General features: G+C 45.9%; 1 protein-coding gene across 1 annotated transcript; it reads right to left on the minus strand.

Annotated features, from left to right (window-relative positions):
* Nucleotides 1–893: 893 nt before the first annotated feature.
* Nucleotides 894–14,187, minus strand: LOC145530962 (sodium- and chloride-dependent glycine transporter 1-like). The gene is made up of 9 exons (XM_081552290.1): nt 14,125–14,187; nt 13,697–13,799; nt 12,201–12,256; nt 12,086–12,112; nt 11,386–11,967; nt 9,022–9,106; nt 7,139–7,259; nt 1,509–1,586; nt 894–1,111 (listed from the first exon to the last, which is right to left on the minus strand). The coding sequence occupies exons 1-5, from the start codon at nt 14,185–14,187 to the stop codon at nt 11,773–11,775; spliced, it is 444 nt and encodes a 147-aa protein (XP_081408416.1). The 3' UTR covers nt 894–1,111; nt 1,509–1,586; nt 7,139–7,259; nt 9,022–9,106; nt 11,386–11,772.
* Between the last annotated feature and the right edge of the window lie 3,896 nt (nt 14,188–18,083).

The raw sequence follows: 18,083 nt of genomic DNA on the forward strand, positions 1-18,083 counted from the left end.
GTCTGTCACGGTGAAAATGACAAAAGAATTTGAGCTTCTCTCCTGAGAACACACATAGCAGGTTTCTGGAAGAGGCAGGACCAGAATCCAGCTTTCTGACTCACCAGGCCAGTGCTTTTCTCACACTTTCTGATGCTTTTGCCTGATCTCAGGTTACTAGCCAGGGGCTGCCCTCATACGAACTGCTAGGCAGAGCTTTGAGAAACAGCTATGAGGTTGGCTCTTTGGTCTTAAACAATGAATGAATGGATGGGTGGAATTAGTATAAATTAGTATAAATTTCTGTTTGCTGATAGAGAAATAAATCTTCCTACATGTGCTGGTCTGAAGCAAGTGAAAGGGGTTTATGAGCTTTCCTTGCTGCTGAGAGGTGAAAAGCTGGATGAGGTGGACCATTTTGTAGACTCAGCGTTTCTCCACCGGGGTCTCTCCTGATTCGATGCTGTGAGGCCAAGAAGGCAGTGAAAGCTTGCGGTTGCACCTTTGATGGAACACTGAAGCATCTGATAAAGGAGCTTCAGTCTCCAGTGTCACCCCTGGGCCTCACAGATGGGAGGGCAGGAATCTCTGGCAATTGGGGATGAGAATCGTGGATTGCTGATTTTACTCAAAGATGATTTGAGAGGGAAAGTAAACTACAACCTTTCTCAGTATCCTTGGGGCATTGGTTCCAGGATCCCTGCAGATTCCAAAATCCACAGATGCTCAAGTCTCTTATATAAAATGGCATAATATTTGCATATAACATACACAAATCCTCCCATATGTAGGGGGTTGGGGTGCTGACTCCCGTGCAGTGGGAAATCCACAGATAACTTTGAACTCCTCCAAAACTTTACTACTAAAGCATACTGTTGACCAGAAGCCTTGCCAATAGCATAGACAGTCAATTAACACATATTTTGTATGTTTTATATATTATACTGTATGTTGTTGTTCAGTCACTAAATCATGTCTGACTTTTTTGCAACCCTGTGGACTGTAGCATGCCAGGCTTTCCTGTCCTCCATTGTCTCCTGGAGTTTGCTCAAGTTATGTCCATTGAGTCGGCGATGCTATTTAACCCTCTCATCCTCTTCCACCCTTATACATATCCTTACAATAAAGCAACCTAGAGAAAACAAAATGTTACTAAGGAAATCATAAGGAAAATACATAAGGAAAAGTACTGTATTATATTTATCCATACATCATCTGTTTATGAGTCATTTTGTCAGTACCTACGTCAATATTGTCTTAGATGGTACAAAACATGGTAGATGTCATACATGTTACTAACACTAGCCATCAAAAATGAAAAGATAATGTGAAAAGGAAATTTGTCTATTTATAGGTATAACAAATCATGCATTGATAACTTTATGGTTGCCTTGTGTCATGGATAAGATTGCTCCACAATTCATGTACACAAATGAATGAATCATTATAAAATTTTATGGCATAGAGTGTTAGTCATATTCATAATACAGTATTGGAAACATTGCTACATTTTTTAAAAAAACACTTACCTATTATGATAGCTGATACACAGCTTCTCCAATTATGACAGGGACACTGTACAGTAAAGAAATTCTTTAAAAGCAAAGCTGTAAAACAATAAAGAAAGTAACCCATTATTAATTTTATGGTAAATATCACTCACTTTATGCCTATGTAAGGATACACTGTGAATGAGTGCTCAGTTACTCAGTCGTGTCCTATTCTTTGCAACCCCATGGACAGTATCCCGCCAGGCTCTCCTATCTATGAGACTTTGCAGGCAAGAATACTAGAGTGGGTTGCCATTCCTTCTCCAGGGAATCTTCCTGGCCCAGGGATCGAACATGTATCTTTAGCTTCTCCTTCATTGACAGGCAGATTCTTTATCGCTGAGCCACCTGGGAAACCCATACACTAATATCTGAATATATTTTATGCATTCATAGCATAACCATTTTTTAAAAAATATATTTCCAGTCCAGGCTATGAATTTTATCTGTAAGTTTTTTGAATTTGTTACAAATCTCCAGAAAATGTTCCAATATATTTATTGAAAAAAATTCACATGTAAGTAGATTCACGCAGTTTAAACCCGAGTTGTTCAAGTCAACTGTGCTTTAAATCATCTGTAGATTTCTTATAATACCTAATACAAAGCAAATGTTATATAGTTGTCTTTGTGGGGAAAATTCAAGTTTGGTTTTTTAGAATTTTCAGGAATTTTATTTTTCGAACGTTTTCCTTCTGAGGTTGGCTGAATCTGCAGATGTGGAACCCATGGACATAGAAGGCTGACTGTAATTTAGCACACGACTTAGCAGCAGCAGCAGCAGTGAGGAAAATAGTTATTTTTCTATTGCAGCAAAAAATATAAATAATGTAGAGAATGCAGCATTTTCATGATTTTATAGATAAAAAACATAATTTCTCAGAAATTGTAAGACTGTGATAGCTAATGCCTTTCAAAATCCCGGTAGTTATAAGTTTGCTTTTCTCTGCTAGTAAATCTTCCTTTTGCACTTCTGCTTGCCGAGCTGTTCTCAGTCAATATATTCAGCTTTGAACATGAAAATACTTCTTGGTGACTTGAACAGGAAACCACGAACTGAAAGGCCATTAGTAAGGTAGGCAGATAATTTATCCTCTGAATTGGAATATTTGTGAGAGTGAGAGTGTGGAGTTAATTATTGCATGAGCACCACTGAATATATGCTCTCTGGAGACTTAAATCACACACTTTCACATTTTATCAAAGACCAGCTTAACATATAAAAAGCATTGTGTGGCGTATGAAATGTAGACACGATTTAAGAATTTCCTTACTCTTTTTCTATTGGCTTTCCGTCTGCAAAGGATTCCTTTTTCTTTTTAATGATAAAAATAATACCTGTTTGTTTAAAAATAAAAAATACTAAGTGCTGGGACTTCCTTGGTAGTCCAGTGGTTAAGAATCCACCTTGCAATGCCAGGGATTCAGGTTCAATCCCTGGTCGGGGAACTAGGATCCCACATGTCTCGGAGCAACTAAGAGTCGGTGCCCTGTAACAGAAGAGTCTCATGATGCCATGGAGATCCCATGTGGCACAACTAAGACCCAAGGCAACCAAACTCATTAATTTTTAAAATGCTAAATGCTAAAAGTGTCTCATTGCTATACCCCTCAGCCCCTAATTTCCCTCATTAGACAGCACCATTTAGGTGGCTTAAAATAACAGAAATTCATTGTCTCACCATTCTGAAGGATAGAAATACAAAGTCAAGATGTTAGCAAGGTTGTGTTCCCTCTGAAGCCTTAGGAGAATTCTGTGGCTTGCTGGCCGTCTTTTGGCTGCATCTCTCCAGTCTCCACCTTGCCATCACTTGTCATTCTTCCTGTGTGTCTGGCTTCACCTGGTTGCCTTCTTATAAGGACATCAGTTATACCCCTAACTCCACTTCACTATGACCTTATCTTAACTGATTACATCTATAATAACTCTATCTCTAAACAAGGTCACATTCTGAGTTCCTGGGGGTTAGGACTTCAATATAACTTCAGACAGGTTGGGCATGATTCAATCCACAATAGAAGCTAAACTCTGTAAGTCAATAAATTAAGGCTGCCATCCGTAACAAATATTCGTAATACCTCAAAGTTTGGCTCTTTGTACCCATGTTTGAGAGAATCTATGGGAGTACCTTTTTTTAATGACATATAGTTGATTTATAATGTTGTGTTAATTTCTGCTGGTTTTCAATATCAGCAATGTGATTCAGTTATATATATAGTCTTTACTCATATTCTTTTCCACTATAATAACCACAGGAATTGAATATGGTTCCCTGTGCCATACAATAAGACCTTGTTGCTTATCCATTCTATATATAATAGTTTGCATCTGTCAGTCCCAACCTCCCATTCCGTCCCTCCCCCATCCACCTATTCCTTAGCAATGTGGGGGTAAATTATTGATAGACATAGAGAAACCTGAATGAACTGACCTCAGCTAACCAGAATCACCAACTTATTGACCAAAATGTATATGCACTGGACTTTCCAAAAGAGCAGTCATTAACAAGAAAATAATCAGATTACATGAATGTAACTTTGTATTAAATATTGAGTAGATACAAAATAACATTTATAAACATGTGTATGGTAAGAAGAATTCTGATCCAATGAAAAATTGTAGCCCCACCACAGTTTAAAAAACACTATCCACTATCCTTCAAGAATTCTATATTTAATTTTTAAATGGCTAAATTAATGTGTGGACATGCTTATTCTAAAAACTTTTCATAATTAGAATTCTATTGAAAAAAAATAGAATAGAATAAACAAATAAAACAGATAATAAGGAATATTGACAAGAATGTAGAGAAAATGGAACACTAATAAACTAGTTGTGAGAATGAATATGGTTCAGCAGCTATGGAAAATAGCCTGCAGTTCCTCAAAAAGTTAAACATACTGACTGAAAGGTTGTTGCTGGACCACGAAAAGATGCCGGGATTCTCGGCCTCTGGAGGAGAAGAATTCAATCCGGGGCCAGAGATGAGGCTTGATCGCTCAGAGCTTTTGTGTAATAAAGTTTTATTAAAGTATAAAGGTGTCAGGCGAGTGTATGTTCCTCGGTTCTGTCTTGTCACAACAAAGATTTGGAGTGATGGACATTAAAGCCCTCGGCGCATCACAGCTCCCGGGTCTTGGACAGACCGTATTATAGCTCTTAGACAAATCAGTGTTACAGCTCTATTTTATTTAGAAAATAGTAGGAGAATCCATCCTCGAAGTGTGAGGGCATGTCAGTCCAAAGACGTGAAGAGAAGAGAGTTGGGGAGCGTGTCAGCACACGGGAGAAAGAGAGAGCCCTTTGGCTCTTCTTTTTATATGTTCTTCCCTTCCCCTGGGCCTGCCGTATGCAAACTGGGCTAGCCAGGAGTGCTGTTTGTTCTACCTGAAGTCCTCACTCTGATCCTCTGACCTTCCTTTGTTCTATTTTCTCGGGCTTTTCCCTTCCTTGTCTTTTAGCCACCACCATTTTGGATTCCTGTTTCCTATTCTAACTACCTAACATTTCCCCCTCAAGAGATGGGAGGCCCAATTCTTTGGGAATAGGGGCTTTGAGGTCTTTCTGGTTACTTCCTGCTGAATTGGGATGGTGAGGGGTATTGGGCTTCCCCCTTTTGCTAGTTTCAGGCCTCAGAGTCCTCATAGTGGTGTCCATCTAAGGATGAGTGATATTTTCCACGGTTGGCTATAGTTTTATATCTTTGTTGAACTAGCACTGCATGTTGTAGCTTGTTGAAATGAACAGAGACAAAACAGGTTAGACAATTGATAATACATGGAACAATCATAAGCAACATCAATATGGCATAACAAGGACTAGTAGGGGAATTAGCCAATTGTAAATTCCCATCACCAGGATGGCTCAAGTCCCTCCTTGTTCAGGGATCAGAAGATTTATCTCCTGCCTGTTTTGGAGTACAATCTCTGTCAAGCTATGTTGGCTCTTTAGAGCTATCCTGAGAAATCTTATCCCCAGAAACCAGATTTTGGGGGTGTTCATTAGAATGGCACTCGTTTGTAGTCCTGAATAGGTATCTGAGGTCTCCCAGGGGCTCACAGGTGTATTGAGTGTCCTCTTCTGTTTTCTTCCATGGCTTGACTTGTGAGTAGTGAATCCAGGAGTCATGTCCTGGTACCTTGACTGCTGTGGGGATAGAAAGTATTACAGGGTAGGGGTCCTTCCATGTGGGCTGGAGTTGAGCCTTTGGGTACCCATCTTTCCAGACTTTAATTAGGACTTGGGTCCCTGGAGCATATAGTGGTGACTCCTGAGAATCTTTTGGGTCCTGATTCATACCCCACAAGCATATATCCTGTTGGAATTGTCCAATGGTCATGGTATAAGACTGGAGGGTCTGAACCTCCGGATCTAGGAAGAGGTCATTGACATAAACAAAAGGTCTCCCATATAGCATCTCATAAGGACTAAGACCAACCTGTTCCTTAGGGGCAATATGGGTGCAGAGGAGAGTTATTGGTAAAGCCTCCTTCCATCCCAGGGAGGTCTCTTGGGTTATCTTTTTTATCGCTGATTTTAAGAATTGGTTGGCTCTTTCTACTTTTCCTGAAGACTGAGGCCTCCAGGCACAATGGAGATAATAAGTAATGCCCAATGCTTTAGAGACCCCTTGGGTGACCTTAGAAGTAAATGATGTCCCATTGTCACTTTGTAATGACCTGGGCAGACCAAATCTTGGAATGATTTCATGGAGCATTTTTTTTACCACCTCCTCAGCCTTCTCAGTCCGGGTGGGAAAGCCTTCAATCCATCCTGCCAATGTATCTATCATGACTAATAGGTATTTATACCCTTGAGAAACTGGCATCTGGGTGAAGTCCATCTGCCAATCCTCTCCTGGGTAGGTCCCACATCGTTGGATGGGCTGGGCCAGCTGGGGTCTTTGAGCTCCTTGGGGGTTGTTTAATTGGCAAGTGTGACAAGAGGAGACCACTTGCCTTATAGTTGTTTGGAGGCCTGTTCCTCTGAAGGAACTTTCTAGTAATCTTTGGAGGGCCTTTTCTCCTAAATGAGTGGTGGTATGTAAGGAGTCAACCAACTTCCATCGGAGGTTTTCAGGCAGAAAAAGGAGTCCCTCCTTTTGCAACCACCCTGTATGACCTTCTTGAAAGCCCTTACTCTTAGCTTTAAGAGTCTCACCTTCAGTATATGAAGGAGTTTCTGGCAAATTAGTCTGTGGAACTAAGGTGGCAATCCCTATTAGGTCATTGTTCTGTAATGCTGCTCTCTTAGCTGCCTGATCAGCTGCTTGGTTCCCTCGTGCCACTTCCGTGCTCCCTTTTTGGTGTCCTTTATAGTGGGAGACTGAAACCTCAGTGGGCAGATGGACTGCCTCCAAGAGTCTACAAACTTGATCACCATATTTGATTGGGGACCCTCGGGTGGTCAAGTGGCCCCTTTCTTTCTAAATAGCCACATGTTCACGTAGAACTAGAAAGGCATATTTGGAGTCAGTGTAAATGGTTATTCTTTTTCCTTTTCCCAGCTCTAAAGCTCGAGTCAGGGCTATGAGCTCAGCTAATTGGGCTGAAGTGCCTGGTGGCAGAGGCTTAGCCTCTATGGTCTCAAAATTGGAGACTACTGCATACCTGGCTCTTTTTTTTCCATCCAAGACAAAGCTGTTTCCATCAGTGTACGAGATTTTCTCAGGATTGGTCAGAGGATCTTCTGACAATCTCTCTCGGGGTTTTGTCCAGTGGTCCAAGGTTTCTAGACAAAAGTGAAAGGGGAGAGAGCCCTCGGGGGTAGGCAGGAGGGTGGCTGGGTTGAGAACCTCACAAGGGGATATAGTGAGGCCTGGATTTTCCATCAGCATTACTTGATATCTGAGGATTTTTTGATCAGACATCCATAAATGGCCTCTCCCATTTAGGAGTTGTTTTACTTGGTTGTTGGTAAAAATAGCTAGTTTGTCCCCAAAGGAGAGCTTTAAAGCATCTTCTGTCATGATTGCAATAGCTGCAAGATTTCGAAGGCAAGGGGGCCAGCCTCGGGCAGTTGGACCGAGCCTCTTGGATAAGTAAGCTACAGGTTGGGGCTCGGATCCCAACCTTTGAGTTAACACTCCCAAGGCTATTCCCTTTCTTTCATGGACATAAAGTTGGAATGCTTTTTCTGGGTGTGGCAACCTCAAGGCAGCTGCCTGAGTTAAGGCCTGTTTTAGTATAGCCTCTGCCTTCCTTTGAGGAGTTCCCCACATTAGTGGGATTGAATCATTTCGTCCCTTTAAGCTTTCATATAAGGGCTGGGCAATTAGACCATAGTTGGGTATCCAGATTCTACAATACCCAGTTAGCCCCAGGAAAGCAGCAATTGTTTTCGAGTCATGGGGGAGGCCAACTGGAGGATTCCTTGTACCCGTTCAGAGGACAGCCTCCTAGACCCATGTGTAATCTGAACTCCCAGGTAAGTGACTTTTGTCTCTACCATCTGGTGCCTTAGCACTGGAGACTTTATATCCCCTTCTGCTAAAAAGTTTAGAACCTGAATTGCATGTTGTTGGGCATTTTTCTCATCTGGAGAGCAGATTAGTAGGTCATCTACGTATTGTAATATTTTCCCATTAGGTCCCAGATCTAGATCTAGGAGATCCAGCTAAGGGCCTGTCCAAACAGGTAGGGGCTATCTCTGAACCCCTGAAGTAATACTGTCCAAGTCATCTGTTGATGTTTTTCTCCTGGGGCCTCCCACTCAAAGGCAAAAAGATATTGGGGTTCTTTAGCCAGTGGTATGCAAAAAAATGCATCTTTGAGATCCAAGACTGTAAACCACTTGGCACTGGGTGGGATTTCTCCCAAGATTACATAGGGATTGGGTTCTGTGGGATGGAGGGGGACTACAGCTTCATTTATGATCTGGAGATCTTGAACCATTCGCCAGGTTCCGCCCTTCTTCTTTACTGAGAGGATTGGGGTGTTACATGGCAAATTGGTGGGGACGAATAGCCCACAAGCAAGGAATTTATTTATTAAAGGCTGCAGTCCCTCTCGAGCCTCTCTTTTGAGGGGATATTGTTTTCGGCTAGGAAACCGAGTGGGATCTTGGAGGACAATGATGACCAGTCCAGCTTGGTGGGCTCATCCAGGAATTCCCTGGTCCCACACCTGGGGGTTAATTTTGTCTTCCCATAGTTTTTGGTCCCTTTCTACTGGAGAAGGTGTAATGGGTTCTTCAGTAGTAACTAGGAGCTGTAGAGTTCTAGGGGCTGAAAAACTTCCCATCACAAGAGTGGTCCCCAATTTAGTGAGTATATCTCTTCCCAATAAGGGAGTAGGACACTCAGGGAGCACCAGAAACTGGTGGGAAAATATTTGTCCAGCCCAGCAACAAAGAAGTGCTTGGGTGAATCTTTTAGTAGTTGTTTTTCCTGTAGCACCCAAAATGGTACAGGTTTGGGAGGAGAAGGCTGCGGAGTAGGAGATCAAGACAGAGTAGGTAGACCCTGTGTCAACCAAGAAATTCTCAGACCTACCTGCCACATCCAGTCGCACCCTTGGCTCCAGCCCCTTGATGGTTATCTGTGACAGGCGGGCTGGCTGGAGCGGGCCGCTTCAGTCCTGTTGAACGATCATGATGGAAGGCTTGGCGCTTGACCTTGAGGCTCTTGGGTCCCCAGGGCAGAGTGCCGCCCAATGTCCCAGTTGATGGCATTTGTGGCAAGCCATTTTAGGAGACTTGTCACTCTTGGACACAGCCCAATGCCCCACCTGTCTACAGATTAGGCATTCGCCTTGTCCTTCAAGGAATTGGGGTGTGTCATAGGGCTTCCCTGAAGGGCGGCCAGCATCTGGGCATGCCTTGTCTCTTTCCTTCTCTCCCTCTCCTGGGCCTTGGTCTCCTTCTACTGTTCTCTGTTATAAAAGGTATTGGTGGCTGTTATCTTACCCAGTACTGTTGCAACCTGAGAGTCAGACGTCCCCAGGTCAGGGTGCAGATCCCCAGGCAGGCTGAGGTGTGACAGCCTCCTAGAGATCGAATCCCTGGGTAGGTAGAGGTATGATGGCCTCCCAAGAATTGGGTCCCTGGGCAGACCGAGGCGTGATGACTTCCTGGGACCCCTGGGGACTGGTGGATCCTCGAGCAGATTGAGGCATGACAACCTTTCAAGGACCAGATCCCTAGGCAGGTCAAGGCAGGTTGACCTCCTGGGACCCCCGGACTAGAGTTGGGCATCCCCAAGATCTCCAGCGTGACCAGTGCTGGGTAGGATTAAGGGGTTGTAATCTTAACTCATTGCTAGTTTGTTTACCGCAGACGGGAATCGATATCATGATGTAAAGCAATCCAAGCCTGTGCCCTGAGACTGGGAAACAGTGAAAGAGTCATAAACCTTGTCCTCTTACTCTAAGGGATAGTAAGTCACTGATTTCTTCCCCTAGTCCTCCTTAAGAGCAGGTTAGGGTGTCTCCCCTGGTAAGCATTTTGTTGTCATAGACCCACTTTAGGTAATAACACAAGTAGTGACAAAGGAGTGGGTTATCTGGCCCCATTAGGGACATTAAGGTATTTTAATAATAGTCTGGGTGGAGTAACGTTGCCTACAAGGGGGCAGGGTCCTGATTGTAGGAGTTAGTAATTGGCTTAAGAACAAATTTGTTGAGAGGCAACAGACCAAATGTTCCATAAAAGTGGAGTGGAGATTTGATCCAGGGGTATGTTTATAGCTTTAGGAGAAGGGTGGTAAGGGTTTGGGCCCAAACGGCCTGCAGGGCTAACTCCCAAAGCGGCAAACATTATCCCTGGAAGTCCAATTGCCTTTGAAGGGATGCCAACTGATGGACTTCTAGCAGGCATTGTGTGCCTGTCGCCTGCCCTAGCGGGTTCACTGAGAGATGCTGGTGTTGCACATGTTGTAGGAAACATAGAAGATGAAAGGCTGAATATCTAGAGGGGTTGGATATTATACAGTATTTCCCTCCCAAGGGCCAGCTCTTTTCTGGTTGTCCCTCCAAAAGATTGTAGAGGCGACATTGTGGGCCCGGATGGGGCTGAGGAAAAGAGCATGGAACAGGAGGGAAGGGGGCAGGGCACAACCTTTGAAAGAATGACATAGCACAAGAGCATAATGTAAACCGATTAAAATCAATCGGGTCCAAGATGACAAATCAAATTCAAGTAAACCTTCATCCCCAATCTATAAGCCAACAGACACACCCAGAGGTGACAGGACAGCTCAAAAGCACTGTCAAAAGAGGGAGGAGTGGGTGGTTCCCCAATGGTTGAGATGATCCTCCCACTCATTAGCATATGAATTCACCCCACTCGAAAAACCTAGCCAGGCCACATTCCATGGCCCAGCCCTTGCCTTTGGCAGTGGCACACACCCTGAAGAGTGGCTTCTCTCTGAATCTTAACAAATCCACCTCTTACTTATCGTTTTGTCTCTCAGTGAATTTTTGCAATGAGACCTCAGAGCCTGAGCTTCACTAGGTCCTGAAACCAGGCATCCCGGGTTTTGGCCGAGCTTGAGTCCTGGGAGAGAGCTGGAGGACAGGAGGAAAAAGCAGTGGGAAAAACGTGCCAAGGAATCCCCTTCATAGCCTGCAAGAAAATCTGCTAAATTCCTGACCTGTGCTCAGTTTTCATTGGCCTGATCTTTGGCACAGAGAAGAGTAAGGACAGAAGAACCCCCGCCAGCTTGGGTAACAGCTACTGGGGCCCAGCAGATAGTGCCTTTGGGACATATCAAAGAGTAGCCTCTCCAGAGTCCCTCAATTGCGCCCACTGCTGCCCTCCTGTTCGCGGGGGGTTCAAGGAAACAAGAAATGAGAGATTGTAAAGGAATTAAGATTTTGTTAGGCATGTCCCTCCAGCCATAGGAGCGATGACCTCCTACCTTAACCAGAGGTCTTCTGGAATCTGAGGCTGAGCCGTGTGAGCTTTCTGCTGAGTTCATTTTTCGCTGTCCTAGTCTCCTGCACGATGGGCCTTCTTGTCAGTTCCCTTGCTCTGGGTTTTCTTCCCCTTAGGCTTCAACCACAGGCGCTTTCGCTGAGTTGGGCTCCTGCTGTGCTTGGCCTCCTCCTTGCAGGGGCCGCAGCGCGGTTGTTTCAGCCACTAGGGACATGAGCACGAATAACCGTGCCAGCAGTGGTCGCCAAGGTGACAGGTGCCACCCCTGGCCAGGGCATGGTGGGGGCAGGCGGTGACACCTATCCATTGTCTCCCCACTCTCTGTGTTGGGAGCACAGGGTGGGGTGGGGCACTCCCCCGGCAGCTGTGCTCATATCTGGGAGTCCTGCAGACAGCTGCAGTCGTTACCGCCCACCGTGGGAATCTGGGCCTTGTCCGGGTACAGCAGTTGGAACTCAAGCCCATCTTCAGGGGAGGGTGGAATGGTGGGGGCGTAGCGCCCTGTTCGGTGCTCCAGGAGGGCGGGACCCCAGTCTCTGCTTGGCTTTGTTGAGTTTTTCAAACCCTGCAGGAGAGGTAGGCATGGGGGAGGGACAGGCGGGCAGACGGTATCAGAAGGGAGCCCTGGAGCGCCATCCATCCATCCACCCCCTTCTGATTCACCTGGCTGCCCCTGCCCCCACCTGGAGGAGGGTGTCCCCATCTGATCCCTGGAAGTGGAACAGGGCGTAGAGTGGAATGCAAATAACAGAGGACAGAGCCATAAGGAAGCCAATGGCCTCGGCTCAGCTTGGATACCTGTATTGCTGGTAGGTGATTGGCTGGTACTGGATCACGAGGAAGATGAGAATCAACTGCAAAGAGTAGGGGTTGGCAGTGGGCTTGAGTCCTGCCCAGCCCCACCCAGGCCTTAGGCCTCCCATCAGCACTGCTCCCCTCCCTCTCCAGTTTCCCAGACTAGCAAGAGGCATTTCAGGGAGGGCAGGGGTGACATCAACCTTTGGGTAGCAGAAAAAGCTGATGGCACCAGGGGTCCAGGGTATGATGGTCAGGTGGGCACAGAGGAAGGGGAGGGGTTTGGCTTCTGGATAATCCTGAAGCAGGCAAGAAACTGTTCAGCTGCCGTGGCCCTTGGAAGTCAGTTCTACTCAAAGACTTGCAGTGGCCTCCCACCGAATCTGTGGCCTTTAAGGATTCAATGGCATTTTCCGTCTACTAAGCATTTTTTGAACTGTGGTGTTGGAGAAGACTCTTGAGAGTCCCTTGGACTGCAAAGAGATCCAACCAGTCCATCCTAAAGGAGATCAGTCCTGGGTGTTCATTGGAAGGACTGATATTGAAGCTGAAACTCCAATACTTTGGCCAGCTGATGCAAAGAGCTCACTCATTTGAAAAGACCCTGATGCTGGGAAAGATTGAGGGCAGGAGGAGAAGGGGACGACAGAGCATGAGATGGTTGGATGGCATCACCAACTCGATGGATATGAGTTTGGGTAAACTGGGAGTTAGTGATGGACAGGGAGGCCTGGCGTGCTGCAGTTTATGGGGTCACAAAGAGTCGGACACGACTGAGCGACTGAACTGAACTGAAGCATTTTTTGAATGTTTCCTCCAGACCTAGGAGCTCCTGGGATTGTATCAGCTCTAGATCTCCAGTGCCCAGCACAGCGCCTGGCACAATCTCATGTGCTGATCTGAACTGACTTATGCACGGAAGTGGGAGCAACGGGGAACAGGAAAGGGAGAAGTCCTGCCAGTCTATGGCTGCAGAGACGGCAATGGACAGCTGGGGAGGCTCCGAAGCCTAGAAACCGTGTCAGGCTGGGAGTGCTCTAAGAAACCGCTTTGGAAAGAGCCGAGGGACACCAGAGATAAAGCCTAGGGCTGCAGCAACAAAAATACTACAGGAAGCAGAAAGATGGGCAGGTGGTTCATGGGCCACTTAGAGGGCTGGGGACAATGGGTGCTGCTTGCCAGGAGGCCTCAACGTATGCCTCCCAAGCCTTCAGCCATGTCCTGGAGCTCAGGCCCCGCCAGCCTTTTTAGTGACTTAATTCTAGAAGTCAAGACCCGCATCCAGGGGATACTGCACTTAGAGGAACTCATAACAAGTTTCCTGAATGGAACTGGAGCCTGATCTAACGTGTGGACAAATTCTTTATTTGAGCTGATAGAAGGATGGAGTTTGTTAAAAAAAAAAAAAAAAGATCTTTTCAGCACTATGAAGAAGTAAAGCCTCCAAAAGAAAACTAACAGCCCAGAAGCACACGGTCCACAGAGCCTGACATCCTCACCTGAAGGTGATTCCAGCCTGGCTTTCTGAGCACAGAGAGGATGCTGCCGGCTTTGCCTCAGTTTCCTGGAGACACCGGACCCAGGTGCCTCCTGCCTCGTGCCCTGCCTGGGGGGTGCCCTGGGTCTCCCCACAGGGCGGCAGCTTCCTGGGAGCCCTGGAGGATGAGCTCCCCCAGAGCAGGTCCTGGGTCAGAGCCACAATGCCCCAGGGCACAGTGCTGGCAGTGGCATCTGCCCTACCCCTCCTCCCACCGTTTACAGGACAGTTTCACTCTTCCTGTTTCAAAGCTGGGCCAGTGGCTAGACCTGGTGCCTGTGCCAGGCTCGGGAAGTTCCCACACTGCATGTGATGGAAGCCTCAACCCTCAGGGGCCTATTTTTTTTTTTTTCCCAGAAAGCTGAGCCAATGTGGAAATCCGGTGCTGACCTCTCTGTGGCACAGAGGAACTGGCACGATGGGCGGCACGACTCCAGACACTGCCCCGACCATCGGGCTGACCCCTCTGTCACTCAGAGATGGCCTTGCCTCTTCTCTGTGGAGGGACCATAACGCTTGTGGCTAAAAGACAAGGAAGGGAAAAGCCCTGGAAAATAGAACAAAGGAAGGTCCGAGGACTAGAGTGAGGACCTCAGGTAGAAGAAACAGCACTCCTGGCTCGCCCAGTTTACATAGGGCAGGCCCAGGGGGGAGGAAAAAACATAAAAAGAGGAGCCAAAGAGCCAGGGCGCTCTCTTCTCTTCGTGTCTCTGGGTCCGCAGGCCCTCATGCCTCAAGGATGTATTTTCCTGCTCTTTTCTAAATAAAACTGAGCTGTAACACTGATCTAAGAGCTATAACACGATCTGTTCAAGACCCAAGAGCTATAACACGGTGTATCCAAGAGCTGTGACGTGCTGCGGGCTTTAATGTCCGTCGCTTGAAATTTTTGTTGAGACGAGATGGAACCGAGGAGATTACACTCGCCTGACAATAAAAAGTACAAAGAGATCATAAAATATTCCACAAGCTGCACTAAGACTCTGAGAAAACTCTCAAATTTCAGACTATGTTTAAGTGTGAGGGTGAAAGATCATCCCAAACTAGCAGAACAGGTTCAGAAAACCATAAAGTAAGAAGAATGGAGGGTTCAGAAAGATCTTGGCTTTGGTAAAACTTAGAAACCATTCACAAGTATTTTCCTACAGAAGAGGCTCTCAGGACTTCCCTGGTGGTCCAGTGGTTAAGAATCTGCCTGCCAATGCAGGAGACTCAGGTTGGATCCCTGGTCCAGGAAGATCCCATATGCTGCAGAGCCAGTAAGCCTGTGCACCACAACTACTAACCCCACTCTCCTAAAGCCCATGCTCCAGCAGGAGAAGTCATTGCAATGAGGAGCCCACTCACTACAACTAGAGAAAGACTGTGTGCTGCAACAAAGTCCCACCACAACCAAAAATAAATTTAAAAATTTTAGAGGTACTAATTTAGGGTGAAAAAAAAAGAGGCTCTCATCTGAGTAGGAATGCAGTGGCTAAGTCTGAGATCAAGCATTGGAGGAAGTAAAGAAAAGGGGAAGACTTTTAAGAGCACTATTTAACAGTGTCAGGGATTGTCTTGGAAGTCAAGGGCAGTATTCCTTGACTGACTGATATTAAGGGAAAAGAGAAGAGATTGGTGGTAGAACTTCTTGAAACAAGACAGGATCCAAGAATCATATTTTTTAAAGATGTCAATTACAGTTCCAATAGAGAGAGCTCTTGAGCTGAGAAACCGGGAACACAACCCCAATATCTCTCCAGAAAAGACCGATCCATTCAAATATGAAAACTAAAACTTGAGTAAAATAGTATCCACAGAAGATACTAAAACACCAAAACAGAAATGGAAGATTGTAACTTCTCAAAAGAGAAAGAAAATTCACCAGAAAAGTGCTGTTGAAGATCAAGGAAAAGTTAACAACATTAAACACAAGTTAAAAAAAAAAAAGGAAAACAAAACTTAAGAAAGTAATTGCAGCTTTCACCAATTACAGGAACACCACAGGGCAGACAGAGGAATTCAAAGAAGTTATGTCCAGACAATAGGCCATGAGTAATAATAGAGGGGAGGGAGGCAAGGAGACAGTGATAAGGGAAACTATAGGGGCTTCCCTGGTGCTAACAATGTTTCAAAGGTCTTTATTCTGTAATAATCCATTAAACTGTGCACTTACATTCACTTTTCTGTTTGAGTGCTATTTATCACTATAAAAAGGTTTTAACATAATACTGTGAGAAATCTGGATTTTCAGTATAAGTGAAATTATAAAAATCAGAAACAAAAATAATGCTATATTGAAATAGGAAATATTTTATACAAGCACAAATCCCTCATGCTCAGATTTTTGCCTTCAATTCCATTCCTTACTAAAAGGAAGAGTCGGGAGAATTGCCCGACTTCAAGTCTGGAACAAGTGAATCCGGTGTTTCTTATTGTGCCAGAAAATAAGGGAACTTCCCAAGATAATTAGGACTGTGTCAAATGGACACAGCTGAAGTGACACCAGGGAAGATAGTAGGGTAGGAAGCACCAGGATTCATGTCCCTGACTGCAGAATTTGCCCGATGTAATTACTTTGGAACAATGGAGTCTATTAAATGCTTGTGACTTCAAGGGAAGCTGGGAAAGGTATACTGCAGTTAATTACAGTCAGTTTCTGCTCTTAGGTAGTTAGTGGCTATCCGCAAACATCTGGGTCCCTACCAGGAAGCTGTGCACACATTTCTGGCGCAGCCTGCCTCAGCTTGTGGGAGTCAGAGTGGGCAATGAAAACCTTGTGTTCCAAATCATGGGTAATCTGTGTTCTAATCACTAATTGCTGCTTTGATCATGTGCAGACAGAGGTGGGGAGCCATTGTTGCAACTCCCACTGCAATCATCACAAACCTCTCCTCCTCCAAATGACAGAATGTACAGGGTATTTCAAAGGACTGGCACCTGTTTCTCTCTCTCTCTCTGGCCATGTCGCATGGCTTGCGGGATCTTAGTTTCCAGACTAGAGACGGAAACTGTGCCCCCTGCGATGGAGGCACAGAGTCTTAACCAGTGGACCGCCAGGGAAGTCCCTGGCATCTGTTTCTTTCTCCCTTCATTTTTCCCTTTTTCACCTTTTGGGAACCAAACATTTAAGAACTAGTATACTCAAAAGCTGCTCAGGTGGCTCAGTGGGTAAAGAATTTGCCTGCAATGCAGGAGACACAGGAGACAAGGGTTCAGTCCCTGGGTCAGGAAGATACCCTAGAGGAGGAAATGGCAACCCGCTCCAGTATTCTTGCCTGGAGAATCCCATGGACAGAGAGGCCTGGTCTGCTACAGCCCTTGGGGTCGCAGAAAGCGGGACACGACTGAAGCGACTGAGCACACACACACACACACACACATACACACACATACTCAAAAGCAACCACACATATGGAAAATTTAGAAAGTCACCACACATACGGGAGAGAAGATCCAGACTCATAAAATATCTGGAAAATCTTAAGCTTACCTCTCAGACTGATGCTTTCACAGAGACAACATACATCAATTTAAATAAACTGGTCTCTGCCAGGCTAGCTCAGCTGCCTCCCTCATGCCTCAGCAGCTCCTAGGACAGGGCCATGCAGGAACCCAGCTGGCCAGGGTGCTTCCAAGCCTGGGAGCAGCTGGGATGCTTGGAGGCACCAGGGGTGGGGGTGGTTCCTTTCATGGAGACCTAGTGCCTCTATTTATACACATGTAGGGCCTGGTTGTCTGGGGCTCAGAGGACAGGGAGCTGGTAGAGAAGAACCCATGACAGGAGAGCCCCACTGCTGCTGCTGCTGCTGCTAAGTCACTTTAGTCGTGTCTGACTCTGTGCGACCCCATAGATGGCAGCCCACCAGGCTCCTCTGTCCCTGGGATTCTCCAGGCAAGAATACTGGAGTGGGTTGCCATTTCCTTCTCCAATGCATGTATGCATGCTAACTCGCTTCAGTCGTGTCCAATTCAGTGCGACACCATGGACAGCAGCCCACCAGGCTCCTCTGACCATGGGATTCTCTAGGTAAGAATACTGGAGTGGGTTGCCATGTCCTTCTCCAAGAGCCCCACTGGGTCAGCTTTAATCTTACAGTCTCACACGAAGTCCAACTCAGTCCCCTCCTTTGTGCCTGCTCCCCACTTGTATAGCAGCTTGGGCAGATAGGCCTTGGTGAGTCTTACTGGTCTCTCCCCACATCTCTACTGCATTGGGTGCCTCCGCTACTGGGAAGCCTCATGATGAATAAGAGCAGAGTCATCCAGGCTAGGGATCCAGGTGCTGGAGCATCTAAATCGTCCTAGAAGACTTTGAAAGCACCACAGGCCGCCTGGGGCTGTCCCACCCTGACCTGTTCTGTTATGCT

The sequence above is a fragment of the Giraffa tippelskirchi genome, chromosome 13 (assembly GCF_054371585.1).
Source record: "Giraffa tippelskirchi isolate mGirTip1 chromosome 13, T2T-mGirTip1v1.2.pri, whole genome shotgun sequence".
Classification (NCBI taxonomy): domain Eukaryota; kingdom Metazoa; phylum Chordata; class Mammalia; order Artiodactyla; family Giraffidae; genus Giraffa; species Giraffa tippelskirchi.

What these genes read in the sequence shown, in the direction of transcription:
- LOC145530962 (XM_081552290.1), bottom strand. Translation starts at nt 14,187, where the DNA reads ATGGTCGGGGCAGTGTCTGGAGTCGTGCCGCCCATCGTGCCAGTTCCT. An exon ending in TTCCTCTGTGCCACAGAGAG is followed by an intron (nt 13,800 to 14,124) that starts GTCAGCACCGGA and finishes CCCCCCAGGCAG; the next exon opens with GGCACGAGGCAGGAGGCACC. An exon ending in ATGGGGACACCCTCCTCCAG is followed by an intron (nt 11,968 to 12,085) that starts GTGGGGGCAGGG and finishes CCTCTCCTGCAG; the next exon opens with GGTTTGAAAAACTCAACAAA.